The following is a 17,436-nucleotide window of genomic DNA, read 5'->3' as shown; positions in this document are numbered from 1 at the left end:
CTGGGCCAGCTACAAGAGAGGTTGACTCCTAATGACCCCCCCAGCCAGATCACCAGCAGGATTCGAGTCCTCGCTCTTCAGCAGCCCAGAACAGCCCTCCCGCCCACTGGAGCTAAAAGGAGAAGCTCCATGACCGGGCAGCAGTAGTAGGCTAGGTCCTATGGTGCGCAGTGACCAGCCGGAGGTGACGGCTGCCCTCTAGTGGCTGGACTCAGCCATTCATTGGAAGCCCTGTGCTGCCACCAGCTGATGATTTTCCTTTCAATTTACAGGCTGAGGCTTTGGCCAGGAGGCCCCCAGGAGCGGGCAGGATGCTGGGCAGGGTGGGGCGAGGCTGACTGTGTGATGGAGTGGGGGATACCTGTGTGGCTCACAGAGGCTGTGGGGCTCCTGCTGAGGGTAACCAGGCGCCCAGGTGACGCCTCTGTGCTGCAGACAAAGGGGAGGTGGAGCCTGAGGGGTTTGAATTGGAACTGGGAGTTGGAAGCAGTGAGTCTGGGCTGGGAGAGAGAGACAAAGGAAGGGGCCAGGCCCCAGCTCCGGGGGCCCCCTGGGGCCTCCTGTCCCCAATGTGGACAGGACTGGCTGTCCCTGCCGGCTGCACTGACTCCTCTGTACAACGCTGTGTCCTGTCAGCTAACAAACCCGCTGTTCTCCTGCTGAGTGAGAGTAACTCCTGCCTGCAGATGGGGTGCAGAGCTTGGGGACCCCGAACCCCACCACAGCCTGCACGAGGGCCTGGTTTGAATCGGGGTTCAACTTATGGACCCGTCACCCTCTTCCTCCCAACTCTAATTTACTCACTTAAACCCTCGTACTCCAGGTGGTGCATCGGCCACCGACGAGTCTCCGCCGCGTCACTGTCTGGGACAAAGCTTGTAGCTGGCCCCAAGCGCGCCCCAGTTGTTGTCCTTCATGCTCAGTAGCTCTTCTCCCCGCAGGCCGAGGTCTTCCTCGGGGGTTCCTGGTGAGAGCGAGACGGACTCTGCCGGAGGATGGTTTTCTGAGTGTGGCCTCGACACCCCCCACTTTCTTCTCTTGGGTTGAACGTCAAGTGGCTCTTGTCCTGCTCTGCTCCAAAGCTCCTCATTTGTGACCCGCAACCCTGCAACTAATTAATACCAGCAGCTCTTCATTCTGACTCCCCCCCACGTCTGTCTGCTGCAAACCCGGCACCAGGGCCAGCGAGCACCACCCCTTAGCCAGCCCCACCTCTCTTTGCTCCAGAAGGCGCCAGGGCTGTGAGTGTGGTGCATTTGTGTGTGTGTGTGTGTGTGTGGGAGGATAGTGGCTGTGACATGAGGGTGGTTGCAGCAGGAGGCAGTGGCAGAGCCGCCCATGGAACCCAGGGGTTCTGACTGGTGCCCAACTGCACTCTAACCACTAGACCCTCCCACCCAGACAACAGCACAGCACGAAGGACAGCAGCAGGGACTTGCTGCGCCCCGAAGCAGCCACCATGACAGCGAGAGACCGAGTTAAGAGGCCCGGCCAGGCTCGGGGACGCGCTGAATTGTAAGATGCTCGGGGCCAATTCAACAGCCCGGGAGCATCTCAGGGTAATTAACTGGTGAAAGCAAGAGGCAGCCACTCACTTGGGCCCTAGGGCATTGCTAGGCAGCACCTCACGCTGCTCCCATCCTTCGCTGGGCTCATGCAAGGGGAGAGAGACAGCTGCCCCCTAAGCCTGGCAGCCCTCATACCTGCTGGAACCTGGATGGGGACCAGCCATCAACAGCCAGGCGCTTGCCCCACGGCCCTGGGCCCCAGAGTCTGGGCCTGGCCCTTGCCCCAGAGCACAGCTGATTGCTTCAGCAGAATAAAGGAGCTGTTTTGGCCAATAAGCTACAGCGCTCCCAGGCAGCCTCAGCTGGTGCCCGTTTGCTTCTCAAAGGCCCATCACCCTGTGATGCTGCCCAAATCATCTCCTGCACCACCGCCCCTGGTGCTCCAGCCTCACTGGCCAGCTGAGCTCTGGGCAAGTGGTGTTTTGGTCTCTGGTGCATTTAGGGCTCAGGAGCTAAATAAGAAGGCCAGGTGCCCAGCGCCTACTGCTCTTTGCTCCTGGCCCTGGCGCTGTCGGTCAGGATGGCCCAGGTAGGGTCAGCTTCCAGGTAGCATCCATTTCCCGGCTTCTCATCAGTATTACCAATGCTTTGTCTGCAATAGCCTCGGAGCAGCCAGTCCAGAGCAGCTCCTGGTGTCCTAACCACTGAACTGACACTGCAAAGAGGCCATCCCTGCCCCAGAGTGTGTCCAGTCTAAACCAGATTAGCTCAACAGCCCTCAGCCCCATGGGCAGGTTCCTCAGACCCACGCCGCCAAGCTGTTGAGAAGAATCTGGCCCTGAATGGGGGGAGCAGGGGCAGGCAGAGAAGGAGCATGCCCTGGAATTGCTGGCTTGGTGCATTGGTCGAACACAGCTGGGATTATCTTGGGTTTCTTGACATGGTTCCCTTTAATTTTAAATTTTGTTATGTGCACCAAGCTCTGTGCACCACCCACAGGCTGCTGGCTGGGGGCGCTCTGCTAATCAGCTGGGGGGCACCGGCCTCTCTCCTGGGTGGCTGCCCAAGCACTCAGCTGACAGGGAACCCTGCTCTTTGCTCAGGAACAAGCTGCTGGCATCATGAGAGGACTCTGGAGCAGAGAGGGCATCTTTCAGGAGTAGCTGGGTGCATCTTGTTGACACCCCGATAAATCCCTGGTGGGATGCAGGGCCCTGCAGCTTCTTGCAGGACTGCCCCAGCCCGGCTGGCCATAAGAGCCTGGCAAACCCAGGCGCAGGGAGACGTGTTCATTTGTAGGGTCACCCAGCTGGGGGAACACTAAGTTCACAGTCTCCTGTGTTCTGGCCCCTACAAAGCCACATGCTCAAAGAACCCTCTGTCAGGGCCATGGGGCACCTAATCGTGAGCAGCTGAGAGCCAAGCGAGCGAGGTGCCATTTGCAGCCAGAAATCCCAACTCTGCCCCAGCGCTGCCTTGGCAATTTGAACGCCAGCAAGGGAGGTGCTGTTCTCTCTGCTTTATAAATGGGGAAACTGAGGCACGTAGTGGGCCAGGGAGCTGTTCCAGGTCACACATACTCACAGCTCCCGTGGAGCCCCTCAACCTGCAGCCTCCTGTCTCTGTAATCGGTTCACAGTGGATTGTATTTTGAGTCCTGGCTAATTTAGCTAAGGGACATAGCGGGGGTACATGTGCGTGTGTTTGTGTGTGCGTGTGTTTGTGTGTGTGTGCGCATGTGCGTGCACGACAGCTGCCATTGGCACCAACACGGCACATCCAGGCTGCACAGCAGAGATGATTCCTTTTCCGACTCTGTCGCCCAGCAACGCTGAGGTGGCAGGTTGATAGATGAGGCTGGGGAGCTGTCAGGCTGGGTCCATAATTAGGGTGACCGTATTTCCCTGTGCTGAATACGGGACACCTGGTAAAATTACTCATACTCAAGTGAGTTCAGTGGCAATCAATCAGAACGGTGCAGTGCGGAAATTCAAATTATCATCAAGTCAGCTAAGTCCCTGCTAAAAAGAAATACTGCGTGACTGGAGTCTATTAATTTGCCTGCTTATCTTGGAGGTTTGCATGGGGAGAAGTGACTTGTATATATTCCCATGCGCCCCTCTCACAAGAGCAATCATAAAAAAAGGGATAGAAAATTAGACCGAGACTATCTTCTTGCCTCTGTAAATCCATGGTACGCCCACATCTTGAATGCAGCGTACAGGTGTGGTCACCTCACCTCCAAAACGGTTTCTTGGCATTGGAAAAAGTTCAGAACTGGGCAACAAGAAGGACTAAGTGCTGGGAACAGATGTCCTATGAGGAGAGATTCAAACAACTGGGACTTTTCAAAAGCGGTGACTAAGGGGGGATGTGACAGAGGTCTATAAGATCATGACAGGTGTCAAGAACGTGAACAAGGAAAAGTTCTTTCCTTGTTCCCATCACGCAAGAACGAGGGGTCACCCGATGGAATTAACGGGCAGCAGGTGTAAAACTAACCAAAGGGAGTTTTCTTCACACGGCGCAGGGTCGGCCTGTGGGACTCCTCGCTGGGGGAGGTTGTGAAAACTGGGACTTTAACAGGGGTTGGAAAAGAGCCGGATAAATTCATGGAGGTGAGGTCCATCCACGGCCATTAGCCAGGTTGGGCTGGGCTGATGTCACTGGCCTCTGTGCATCAGAAGCTGGGAACTGGCAAGAGGGGAGAGATCACTTGTTGATTGCCTGTTCTGCCCATTCCTCTGGGACACCTGGCCCTGGCCAATGCTGGAGGACAGGACACTGGGCTGGACGGACCTTCGGTCTGACCCGGCCTGGGTGCTCTTATGCTGAGGGTAACTAATGGGGCACTTCCATGCCGACTTGATGAGATGCAGTAGCACTGCTCCTAACCTTGCCAAGTGCGTCTTTTGTTGTTCTTATCTACACCCCGGCCTCTGGCATTTCCACCCCAGCTCAGCGGCAGGATTGGGTTTTACCCACGAAGCTTAGGCCCTAGCAAATCCGTTAATCTCAAAGGTGTCAAACAGCTCCTTGTAGTGTGCCCTGCAGAGAGAGAACACGGCTTTGCCTGTCTCAGGCTGTGGGGCAGGTCCCACGAGGGGCTGATTCTCTGCCCAGCGCCAGGAGAGGAAGGCACCAAGATGCGGGGGAGGAGGCTGCTTATGGAGGAGCAGTGGGGCTGGAGGGTGAGGGGGCACAGTTGGGAGAGGACAGTGATTGGGGAGCGTGTAAAGGGCCGATGGGTGAGCAGCTGAAGTGACACGTAACCAGCCCGTGCTCACTAACCACCGCACAAGCAGCCAGCGCTGGTTGGAACTGGGACAGGGGGCAAAGGGGACCTGCTGGCGGAGAGGAGACACAGCAGGGACTGCCGGATGGACCCGCAGGGGCAGCCGGCCCCACTCACTGCAGCTACGTCCAACCACCAGCCTTGCAAGCCCACCCCAGCGTCAATCACTGGACCCCCCCACCCACTTCACTCACCTCTGGGGGGCCGCTGCTGAGCTGGGACTGGGCCAGCAGCAGCCCCCGCAGTACTGAGGGGTGGGGGAGTGAGGAGATGGGGTCATTGGCCCATTAAGAACAGACACCTGCAGGAGGGTTTTAACACAGCAATGTCCCTTTAAAAGGAGGACTTGTGGTCACCCCGTTAGTGGGAGCGGGGCGCCCAGGGCCTTGGTGGGCAGTTACTGATGCGTGCAGTGGAGTGCAATGCCGGGGCCGGGCGCTTGGCGGTCTTACAGGACAGCTGCTGCTGCAGCCCTCCGTTAGCGGCCGAGGTTCATTTCACGCCTGGCGAGGTGCTTGGCAGGAACATTTTTCAAAGGCCAAAATCAAACCAAGTCTGCCTCAATCACCTCCCCCGCCTGCCGGGTTCCCCAGCTTGGGGCAGACCTGGGCCTGGCTTAGAGGGGAAGGTCAGAGCCTGAACCTTCCCTTGGGCCTCCAGCTTCAGCCGCCTGCTCCAGCGGGGAGCCCCCCGAGCCCTGTGCATGGGGTGACAGGGCGTGTACCTCACACAAGTCAGAGGGGTGGTTCAGAGGGGAAGAACCACCAGCACAGGGACAGAACCAGGGAGAGAACCCAGGCGTCCTGCTGCCCAGGTCTCAGCCTGGGATCTCACTCCTCTGCCTGGCAGTCCTGACTCCCGGCTCCAACCAGGAGACCCCCAGGACCAGTCTATGCCTGAGGCTAAAGCCCAGACTCACCTGCTCCCTCGTCCTGCCTGAGTCACAGCTCATCCTGCAGAGCTGCTGGTCGGTTCTGGGCTCCATGGGGGCACAGCTGTGCGCTCCTGCCTTGCAATTCAGCATTCCTGCCTGCGCTGCACGGCGGGGCTCAGACTGTGGGGAGAGCCAGGCCAAGACAGGCTCCCCTCCCAGCTGCCCTTGGAGGGTGTCAGCTCCTGCCTTTGCCAGCTGGAGCAAGGGGTCAATCTGCCTCGACATCATCTGCCCGGTTCCAAAGCAAATTGGTTAATTAAGCCCCAAAGGCCCCTGGGGGAGGGCTGTCCTTGTGAACTGGCACAGCCAGGGGAAGTGACTTGCCCACATAACATCCAGGAGGATGGAACCCAGGAGTCCTGGCCCCCTGCTCTACCTAATAGAGAACATTCCTGTAGTACTGGGGCCAGGGGTGCAGATTCCCTGTTGCCCTCCGCTCTAGCCATTAGACCCCACTCCTCTCCCAGAGCCAGGGAGAGAACTCGAGTCCCAGGTCCCTCTCAGAGGCAGGACCAAGCCCATCACACTATTGACTCATATTTAGCTTGTGGTCCACTATAACCCCAGGTCCCTCTCTGCCATACTCCTTCCTAGACAGTCACTTCCCATTCTCTATGTATGAGGCTGATTGTTCCTTCCCAAGTGGAGCACTTTGCATTTGTCCTTATTAAACTTCACCCTGTTCACCTCAGACCTTTTCTCCAGTTTGTCCAGATCATTCTGAATTTTGACCCTGTCAGGTGCACCTGGACCGGGACTCGGGAGTGGGCATGTCTGACTCCCTCCCCTTGTCCCAGGAGCTGATCGTGTGGGCAGAGCCGGCAGCGCATGGCACACCGGTCATGTGGCAGGGCGAGTGAGCAGCCAGCAGGAGGTGCTGTGGCAGTGAGTTCACCCCGTGGTACCCAACTTGCCCAAGATTTCAAGGACTTACATTTTCGGTTCAACCCGAAGCAATTCTTTTCCCCGGAGTTAACACCAAATTGAGAAAATCCTTTATCCGCCGCACCTTCCCTGGCCGACGCCCAAGCTTTGGGCTTTCCTTCAGCTCTGTAGCTGGCTGCCTCTGCCGGGGCCAGCAGCAATGGAGCTGGGTGCTACTCCAGGATGCCTGAGCCAAGGTATCATCAAGACAGGACTCCCCAGAGATAAGAAGTATCTTGGGTGGAGGCTGAGCGGCCGACAGGGCAGCTGGAGAAGAAGCAAACCATTCGTGCCATAATTATGACAGCAGCCCTCGCCAGGCCACGGCCCACGGCAGCACATACAAAACACGGGCCATATGCTGGTCTCTCTTGTTTGTTTATTTTTCCCTTAAAAAAAAATTTGGATATTCCTAAGGAAAAGTCACAAAGGACCACATACCCCTCCCCCTCCGCCGTTGCCCACCCGCTGCTCCTGTTTGGCTTCAAAGGAAAAGGGGTTACTTGCAGGGATGGGAAATGTACCCAGAAAGTTACTTGAGTACAAGCGTGCCTGCTTGCACTCCTGGCTACTTAAGTACAGTCAAGATGTGGGGTGTGTGTAGTTTTACTCAAGTAGTTTTCTACAGGGACACTGGTGAGTTGTACTTAAGTACCCCCCCCAGCCACTGCACTTTTACTTAAGTAACTTTTTGGGTCCTTTCCCCTTCTGTTATTTGAGAGTTCCCAGGATTCTGCCGTCAGAACCCACACACTGGAGTGAAGCTGGAGGCTGGGGCCCAAGGACTGGTGCTGCTGTGCAGCCATTTTGGGCACGAAACACCGTGTTTGTGCACCGGAGCGAAGGATGGTGCCCGGTGCAGCAATCACCCTGTGCGAGACATTGAAAAGTCCCTGTACAATGGGGACTTGCCGTGTCCCCCATTGGTTAATCACAATGGAATGGTCTGTTGTGCCAGGGACTCTCCTCAAAGATCAGTCATCCAGAGGAGGCCTTTGATTGGCTGAGCATCCCCTGAGTGTCTTAGGTTATTCAAATCACAGCTGGGTTGAGACCATTCACAAAACCCAGTGGGGGGGGGAGGGTTGAGCAGCAGGAGGGGAAGAACATGGCCTTATCTTGTGTCAATGGCCCTTCCTACACTAGCGTTGGGGTTAAAAACTACACACAGTGCGCTGGGTCTCAAGGAAGGTGAACTTGTCCACCGGGGCAGAGACCGCGCCCTGGATCCCAGCTCCACCCTGGCCCTGGGGAGGGTCCAAACCTGAGTCACAACCCAGAATTTTCAGTTAGACCCTAATGAGATAACAACTCTGCTGACGCGCGCCCCCCACCCCCGCAGCTCAGAGAAGCCCCCCCACCCCCGGCCTGTTTGGGGTCCCATATTATGGCTTGAGCCTGGCCCTGCTCCTGGGCAGGCTCCCTCACCTGGGGTCTGATCCCCGCCAGGGCTTCGTTACCTTGGAGGAGAGGCCAGCTGGACTGCTGGAAGGCTCCTGCACCGCTCTGCGAATGCCCCTGGTCTGGCCCCTCCTGGCCCCCAGCCTCCCTGGCCTTTGTGGACAGAGCTGGGTGTGTTTGAGATGCAGCTGTGAGCCAGCCACCTGCAGCCTGTTCCCCCGTGGGCAGGGCACCTCAGGCATCTCATGGCGGGAACCACAACACATGGGGGGGTGTCTTGTAAATAAGCCTCTCCCCTCCCTGACATCCCACCCAGGCCAGCATCCACCTCCCCGCCCCCAGCCCCCTGCTTGGCAGCGATGCCGTCCCTCGCCATTTGTGACAACAGGGCCGGCAGCTCTGTGTTAAATCCCCCCTCCCACTTCCCACCAAATGCCCAGGGATTGCACTGCAGCCGACTGCCCCCCCCCCGGGACTCCCCCCCACTCTTCCTTCCATGCTTCACAGATGGATTCAGCCCCATCCTCGCTCATGCCGGCTGTGTGTAGTATGGCCAGGAGCCACTGCTGGCAAAAGCTCTTTGGGCCAGGCAGAAGCAGCTGCACCTGCCCCAGTCACAGTCTGTATTGGCGTAATGTTGCAGCCCAGGAAATGCAGAGTGCTTTGTTGTGAGCCCCCATTTTACAGATGGGGAAACTGAGGCACGGAGTGGTGAAGTGACTGAACTGAGGTCACCTAGTGGAAGAACCAGGGATAGACCCCTGAAGTCCTGACTCCTTGTCCCTGCCCTGCTCTAACCATGGGACAACACCTCCTTCCTGAACGTCGGGAGAGACGCTGAGAGTCCTGGCTCCCAAACCCTCCAGCGCTAACCATTACACCTCCACACCTTTCCCACAACCTTCCAGCGAATCTACAAGCCCTGCCTCCCAGCCCTGTGCCCTAACCATAGACCCACGCTGCTACTGTGCCCTAACCATTGACCCACGCTGCTACCGCAAGCCCATTGTCATGACTGAGGGCGGCACTCTGTCTGCATGCAACCTTTTCCCCCTTTCTGAGGGTGGCTGGGATCCCTTGCCACAAACCTCAGGGGCCGAGGGGGCGCTTTGGATTCCTTGCCCTGGGGCTCTAGCGGCCCTGCCCCTCCTCCCTGACGTGAAGGCAGCCATCACGGCAGATCTGCTCTCACTCCAGCACGATGGAACTCCAGGAGTTTAACTGTACAGGGCTTTGCAGAACAAAGCTAACAGGATCAGCCACACAATGGCCAGACATAAGGAGGCCTGGGCGCCGCGCCCGCCCCCCGGTGTCACCCGCTGTCCGAGGAGGTGTGGGGAGCGGTGGAAGGCGACTGCCGCCGGTGGGTAGGTGTGCATGAGGAACACTCCGAGCCGTTGGAGACGGGGCAGAACCTGGGGACGCAGCTCTGGGCCAGCTCGCGCTGCTGCTGGCGGATGGCTTGGCAGATGAGTCCCGGCAGGGCCTGCAGGCTGAGCCCCAGCGAGTCGATCTTGTTCTCCAGGGTGTGGATGCGTTTCTCCAGGTCCTCGTTGCGCTCCTGGAGCTCGGAGATCATGTCATACATGACGCTCTGGGTCTGGCGGAGAGACGGGGCGAGGCCGGAGGCTGAGCAAACGGGCCCAGATCTGGCCCCATGCCAACAGCCAGCTCCTGGCCTTGCAGCTTCCAACTGCCTGCTCCCACCACCCATCCTCAAGGGCTAGGGATCAGCCCCGGGGACAGTGACTGACCCCAGGGACTAACTCAGCCAGAGCCTATTAAGAACTGGGAATAGAACCGTGGAGTCCCGACACCCAGAGCCCTGCCCTAACCGCTAGACTCCTCTTCCCTCCTGCAGCCGGGGTAGAACACCGGAGTCTTGGCTCTCAGCCATCTGCTTTAATACACCAGCCAGGCCTTATCTCTCTCCCCTGGCCGGGGACAGAACTCAGGAGTGCCGAGTCGCAGTCTGGTCCTCTAACCAGACCCTTCTCCCCTCCTGTAGCTACGGCAGGGCTCAGACCTTGCTCCTCCTAGAGACGGGAATAAAACCCAGGATTCCTGCCTGCCAACTGCTGGCTTGAACCACTAGCTGCTATGGCCCTCCCCAGAGTCAGGCAGAACCTGAGAGTCCTGGCGCCTAGCCAGTGCTCTGACCACTAGACCACAGCACTGGTGCAGCACCCAGTGCTGAAGCTGAATGCCTCCGGGCAGCTCACCTTCGCCAAATCCACCAGGGTGTTTGCCTGATCGTTCAGCTTCCGTTGCTCCATTTTCACACTCCTCAACCTAGAGCAAAAGAAAAGACACTCGGTCGGGGCCCTCATCCCACCACGGAGGGAAGGAGCACGGGGTGGCCCCTTGCACCGGACATGCACAGCATCCCACAGGCTGGCTGGCTGGACCCAACGCACAGACATGCAGCTGTCGAACGAGGCGGCCGAGCCCCCTCGCTGCTGGAGAACGAGTCTCTCTGAGACAGCTACGCCGCAGCCTGCCCCAGGCTCCTTGGTGTCTGAGGCCCCAGGGCTCTGGCCTCCCTGGGGAGCACCCACACGACAGCCAGACAGGGGCGCGGGACAGAAACACTACCATGCAGACAGGCGTGGAAATGGGCGAACTGGGATGCAGAGGAGACCCCGGAGCTGGGGAGGGCGGGGGGGGGGGCAGCTGAAAGGCGACCTCAGGGCTGGGAAGCCGGTCGCGTGAATGAGAGGCACTGGAGATGTCACAGCTTAGAAGGGCTCTCTCTGGGTGCACTGCCCACCCCCAGCCTGGGTGCTGCACAGAACCCCCTGTTCTGCAATTAGCTCCCAGGGCAGCCCCCTCCTCTGCCCGGCCCCTGGGCTCGACTGCCACACGTTCCCATCCCCCCAGGGAAGGCCAAAGGCTGGAGACATCTCTGCCCCCCTCTCGGGACTACACCCTGCTGCCCTCCCGCAGCTACCTGGTCCTGTGCCCTAAATTGCTCTCCACTCTGCTGCCGGGGACGGTTCCCCTCCTGCGGCTTCAATGTCTCCTCTGCCCTGCCCTGCAACTCCCGAGGGTGCAATCGGGGAGGTTCTAGATCAGGACTTCCTAAAGCCAGCCCTGCCTCTTCTCGAGTCTAGAACCTCAGTGCAGCAAAGGGGAAGGTGTCCGCTGGGTTCCAGGCCTGACGCAAAGTGCTCCAGTCACAACTTGCCCCTTGCTGGGATGCTGAGGCTCCGGGCAGCACGACCGCCCCGCCAGCTCACTCGTGAGCAGGATGTGGCCCATGCCCTCCGATCCGGGGGCGGGGATTGCAGCAGGGCTGGGCAGCGCTGCGCCAGTTTTAATGCCGTGTGGCTCAAAATAGCTGTGAAGACTCAGCCCAGCCCCTGTCATGGGCTGATCCTGTGAGCACAGACCTGGGGGCCCAGGCAGGCTGCCAGTGCCTCTGTGGTGTCGATGCTATTCACCATGCTAGTGAGACTGAAGCTAGTGCAGCTGCGGTCTCCCTCTCATTGCTGTGGAGACACACCAACAAAATTCCTGCTAATCTTTTCCACGCACGTGCGGAATATTTTTATGGGCACTGAGGCATGTGCAGATGTGCACCACCCACAGAATCTCAAAACCCAGCTGGGGGCTCTGCTAATCACCTGGGAGGCATTTAAATTGCTCCGGAGTGGCTCCACAAGTGCCCAGCTTGCTGGGGACACTGCATGCCACAAGGCTCAAGGCCCCAGGAAGGGAGAGAAGCCCGGGTAAGCTGCTACATGGCTGCTAGCCATGGTGTTCAGGCTGCTGAATGGATCGATGAGGGGATTCAGTTCTGCAGCTTACACCCCTTGCCCCAGGCAATGGATGGAGCATGGAGTCACAGGGTAGACCAGGGAGGCTGAATTGCCAGTGTTCAATAAAACCATGCACAACACAAGTTCACAATTGGAGAGACTGGCAGCTCACAGAGGTGACTTACTTCTGGGCTCTGGAGGGATTGGGGCAAAACAAAGACAAAACACAACACATTTTAATAACACAACAGACAACACACACGGCCACGCCAGCCAGCGCCCTCCCACCTCCCCCATCCCTTCACACACAAGGGCCCAGCCTGCGCGCACAGATCTGGAAAGTGACAAAGCTGATTCCATGTAGTGCCTTATCCCCTGTGACTCCCCCACCCCCATGTTTTATGAAAGTTGGCTTATGAATATAAATAACTCAGAGATGCTTTGGACAAAGTACCTCATGAAACTAATTCTAATGTTACAATCTGCTGCCTTGGTACAACCTGCTCTTGGGAATGTATCATTCTTCGGTGTGAAGTTAGAAATATGAAATGTAAGTTTGTTTATACTTTTAAATATAATAATGATAGCCACAACTCCTGCCCAGAACTCTAATGGCTGGGTGATCAACTCAATGACTTGTAAACAGCCCTGTTCCTCCTGTAAGTTCAGAAGTTGGTTCACGCTAGGAGAATGTGTCTCCATCCCCACTGGTACTAAAAGCCATTTTGATCCAGTGTTTTTCTATGGGAAGCAGGGGTTATAGAACAAAGATTTCCCACCCTGAGGGGAAGTCTATTTAAACAATGGGAAATTGTCAGGTTTTTATCTTCAGCCTGCTTTAGAATCTGCCTGACACACCCTAAGAGGAAACAGACTATGACAGGCCTCAATCAGCAAAAATGAGCAGCTCCAGTATGAAGATTTACCTGACATAAGAACAGTTCTTTAAGGGAGAAGCCATCTCTTGGGGAAGTTAGAGCTTGCTCTGTGTTCTCTTTTCATTTTCATTCAGTAACTTACTCTGATTTATCTGTTCTCACTTATAACCACTTAAACCCGACTGTTTCTGCCTAATAAAAACTCTTTTGTTTATAATCAAGCCCAGTGTATATAATAATTATCTGGGAAAGGCTGCCACTGCCCATACCTCCCCTTCGTTGAGAATGGTGGCTTTCCCGATGAGCCCTCTCTGTGTACATCTTTCGCATAAAGAGAGACAGAGTTATTTGGGGGTTTGATCCCCTGTGGGGAGAGGGGGTTGGTTTCCTGAGCTCTATGCCCTGGATGCTGAAGCGTGTCTGCATCGGCATTGCTCTGTAGGGCGGTGGTTACCCCAGCTCTGTGCCTTGCCTGGGGCAGACCAGAGGATCTGGCCCAGCAGGACAGGGTGGTGGGGAGCCCCTGAGAGCAAAGCAGGGGTCAGTGGCACAATCAGCACACCAGGGAACATTGCAAGGAGACGCTTGGCACTCAAGCTTTCCAGTCTGCCAGGGCTCCCAGCGGGAAAGACCCTCTCCCTGCTGCATCTGTGCTGGGCCAGCTGGTTCTGGTGCCCATCCCTGTGAGGTGGATAAGGGGCACCCATCACTGCTGTCTTGGCAGGACTGACACAGCTGCCAGTTCAGAGGCTCAATTACTATGAGGAGATCCCCTGTTGCTTTACCAGTGGTAACTGTTTAAACAGGAAGCTGTAAACTTCCCCAGCTATAAACTGAGGCACAGAGGGGAGGGGGGAAGGGTCACCCCCAATTTGCAGCTGGGGAAGCAGAGGGAGAGGGTCTTACCCCAGGCCACACCCACAGAAGCCCTGAGGCCGAAGCCCCGATCTACCCCAGATGTGCTCCTCCCCCGGCCTTGGGAACAGAACCCAGGAGCACGGCTGCTGGGGGCTGCCCCCAGGAATGTTTGAAGAGATGCACACCCTCAAGCCCTGAGATGGGACATGGGCTGCTGGGAGCAGGGCAGCTGGGCAGCCCCACGGCGGAGAGCCCTGGGGCAGGAGCCGGCTGCTCGGCTGCTCTCGGTGTGGTCCTGTCACCAGCAGGGAGCCCTGCGATGGAGGGTGCTCAGTGCTGGCACCGCAAGCTCTGGGCACCGGGTCTCCAGCCCACTCACTCCACTTTGGCAGTACTGCCCCCTGGGCTGGTGGGGCCACACGGCAGTGGGTGGCGTGGCAGCCAGCCCTGCTCCCGGGAACGCCCCAGGCACAGCAGCTTACAGGCTCAGCCTGGCCGGGGGCTGCTGGGGCGGCAGTGCTGAGGCCAGTGATGGGGGAAAGGGGGCAGCTTCCCTCAGCAAAGACGCGGGCCAGAGCTGCAGCTCCTGGGGATCCCTGGGGCCGGCTGCAGTGGGTTTATAGCAGCTGTGGTCCAGCTGGGCTTGTGCTTTGGGTGACAGGACAGGTGGTTGCACCATCCACCCACGGGCTGAGCAGCTGTGAAGTGCCCGAGGGTCACATGCACACGCAGGGGTGGGCACACGCCCAGCATCCCCTTTACATGCTGGTTAACAGTCCCGGTGGGGTGGGTAAAACCCCAGGCTCTTCTCCCTGAGATAGCTCCTGCTAGTGCCACGCATCCCTCCCCTGCAGACAAACTCACCTACCCCGGCCACCCCTGCAGGCACCCAGACACCAGGGTCCCCTCTAAATAGCCCATCTCTGGGCAGAATAAATTTTGTTCTGTGCACTGAGGCGTGTGCACCACCGATAGAAACACGCTACCAGCCATGGGCACACAGCAAATCAGCCGGGCAGCACCAGAATCTGTCCTGGGCACCACCCCAGCGCTCAGCTTCCAGGTGTCACTGCCATACATCCATCCATCCATCCACCCACACCTGCAGCTCTACCCCCAGTTTCCCTCTCCTTCACCGTTGTGTCTTGGGGGTATACCCGGAGCAAGTGCTTTTTCTCCACCCCCATGAGACACAGGGAGTCTTTGTGGGTGTGGGCAGGGGAGGGGGCCATGCGGGGCCATGGGGAAACAATGAAAAACAGCCCAGCCAGAGTGCCGGACAATGGGGGGTTGAGGAGTCCCTCCCTGTGAGACCCCCAGGCTCACTGGGACAGCTTGGGGCCTGCAGACTGGATTGCTACATACAGCTTAGCCTGCTGCTGGGGAGCCCTCTGAACACATGGTTTGCTCCCCATGCACTGGTGGGGTGAGGGCACAGCATGGGCACACAGTGTCCAGGGATGGAGCCCTCTAGCCACACAGCAGAGACGCCACAGCCGAGCTGTGCCCGCTTTGATGGTGCCCAGTTCTCCTGGCCCCAATGGAGCTGGTGGTGCGAGGGATGACACCTCCCACTCCCCGTCCCCCACCTGCACCACACTGGCCCTGTGCCGTTTTGTAAGGCTGCACTAGCTTCATGGCTGGTTACCAACGGGGCCCCAGGGCTGCCCACCTGCAGCCTGATTCAGCAGCAGCACTGAAGCACCAGGACTGGCATTGCATTTCTGGGCTGCCCAGGAGCAGTGGGTGCCACTGGAGGAGAACTCTGCAGCCAGTCACAGAGGAACAAGCAGCACTTGCCAGCAACAACAGCACCAAGGCACAGCCCTGCCCAAGAGGGTGGCAACTGGTGGGTGCTGGCAGTTTGGTTCTGCAATAGCCGGACAAGGCAAAGAGGGGCTCTCCTGCTTGGCACCGTGCCAGCGCCCTTGCCCTCTTGCTGCAGGAAAGCAAACTGGCCTCTGTTCTGCTGTCTGTGGTGCTAGCAGAGTTCTGACGGCAGCCCCTTGTGATAGCTACTGGGCAGGGAGGGCCAGGAGCTGGAGTGTGCGGGGGGCCCCAGGACAGCAAGTGTCTGAGCACATGCTGCAGCGATTGGATGAAAAGGGGTGTAGGTGCAGGTGTTACTGAACGCTGGATCGACAGCTCAAGGGAGGGTAAATCTGGCCCCCTGGGGGTAGTCTGAAGAGCATCGAGCTTGGTTGGCACTGGGCTTGGAAAGGGCAAGTCGAGAGTGCAAAAAGGGAGAGAGATTTTTGCATTCAAAAATGGAGACCGTAAATACGGCAACTGGGTTTATTCTAAAATCAACACCCCGAAAAGGGTGGAAAATGCTTAGAATTTTATTCCTCCTTTTTTTTGTCAAGGAATCCAGGAAGGAAATAAAGAGAATGTGTAGAAATTGGCAATGGTGGAAAATTTGATATTTTAACCCCATTTGTCCCTGTTTTTCCTCAGAAAGTGGCTGTCCTTCCGATGACATTTTCCCTCAAAATTCAAAGCTGACACAAGTTCTTGGTGAAACCTGAACATTTCAATTACTTTCAAGGTTGGCTGAAGAACAGAAACAAAACCATTGGCGCACACGGGATTGTGCTTTTGGTCAAAGACTGATGTTTGACGGGAAATTTCTGGAATTTTGACATGAAAATTTGTCTAATTTTTCGCTAACTTTTGTGGCCAAATTTGAAATGCAGATGACATCGGATGGCAAACTTGTAACCTTAAGAAAAATTGCTCTCGTTTTCGCCATGCAATCTTTAAAATAAACCCTTATTGTCCAAGTGCTGGGATGTTACACATCAACCCTCCTTGCTCCCGTCCATCTCCCCTGTCCCCTTTGCTCCCCCAACCTCACCGCTGGAAGGTCCGGAGGGTACCAAATACGAAGCAGGTAAAGGTGTAGGACTTACTGATGGATGGCTTGGAGGAACTTACGCTGGTGTTTCCGAACTTTGGCATGGTCAGTCTTCTTCACCAGCTTGGTGTGTTTGTAGATCAGCCACGTTTCCCTGAGTACGTTGGCAGCAGCATTTTTCACCTGGGAGCAACAGGAATAACATCCGGCAATCACCGGGCTGGGTGGATTGGGTGTGAATTATGCTTTGAGCCAACCTGGAGGGGGAAACTCACCCTGGGCAAGGGGGTTAACCAAAAAAGTCAGGATGCCACAGAAGACCCACTTCCGCTCCGTGCCCATTTCCCAGTGCTGAATTTCACCACCCCCTCCAGGACACAACAGCTGGGCTTTGTGGGGGTAGAGGGAGAAGAAACAGCAGGGGAAATTTCTTACCCGCTTTGTTAACTGTGTGTCCATCATAAAATTGTGTACGTGTTTCTCAGCTTTGGTGAGTTCCAGTTTCCGAGCCACCACTGCGACAACCAGGGCCGTACATCCGGCGCCCTGGGACCGAAACAAGAAGTGGGGGGGCAGGTGAGGCAAAGCTGATCTCCAGCTACCAGAGAGAGGCTGTGGGAACAACTGGGAGGCTGGACCTGTGCCTGCAATGGAGCTAGAGCTCAGGGGAGGAATGGTCAGCACCCCGCTGGATTCTTCCTAAGGGTCTGGGGTGGGGCTCACACCGAAACACTAGAAGTTTGCAGGGACCCTGGGAACGTGGCCTGGGAGCCCACACTGGCCTCAGGGAGTGAGAAACAGGGTATTTCGTCTGTTCTAGCATAAGTCCCAGCAGCACTTGGAGAACATATTGGTCTCTTTCCAGTGGCTGGTCTTTCTAAGAGGATAAGAGCCTGCTACAGCTGCCAGCTGAGGGAGTCTCTTGTTTATTTCTGTGATGAACCGGAGCACATGAGGATTTTTATCTGCCTGGTTAGTTACATGTGTTTCCCACTGTCCTGTAGCAACAGCGGGTGGGTG

The 17,436-nt window shown here is 57.0% G+C and overlaps 1 protein-coding gene across 1 annotated transcript in view; it reads right to left on the bottom strand.

Annotated features, from left to right (window-relative positions):
- Window positions 1-9,374: 9,374 nt before the first annotated feature.
- KCNN1 (potassium calcium-activated channel subfamily N member 1) overlaps window positions 9,375-17,436 on the bottom strand; it is a 66,233-nt gene continuing 58,171 nt past the window's right edge. Inside the window, exons 6-9 of the mRNA XM_074978364.1 lie at window positions 16,852-16,962; window positions 16,472-16,599; window positions 10,285-10,354; window positions 9,375-9,662 (exon numbers count right to left, since the gene is read on the bottom strand). Of these exons, the coding sequence (XP_074834465.1) occupies window positions 9,375-9,662; window positions 10,285-10,354; window positions 16,472-16,599; window positions 16,852-16,962 (597 nt within the window). The remainder of the gene's footprint in view (window positions 9,663-10,284; window positions 10,355-16,471; window positions 16,600-16,851; window positions 16,963-17,436) is intronic.

The sequence above is a fragment of the Carettochelys insculpta genome, chromosome 27, assembly GCF_033958435.1.
Source record: "Carettochelys insculpta isolate YL-2023 chromosome 27, ASM3395843v1, whole genome shotgun sequence".
In the NCBI taxonomy this organism is placed as follows: Eukaryota; Metazoa; Chordata; order Testudines; family Carettochelyidae; genus Carettochelys; species Carettochelys insculpta.
This window is presented reverse-complemented; position numbering and strand designations above follow the sequence as displayed.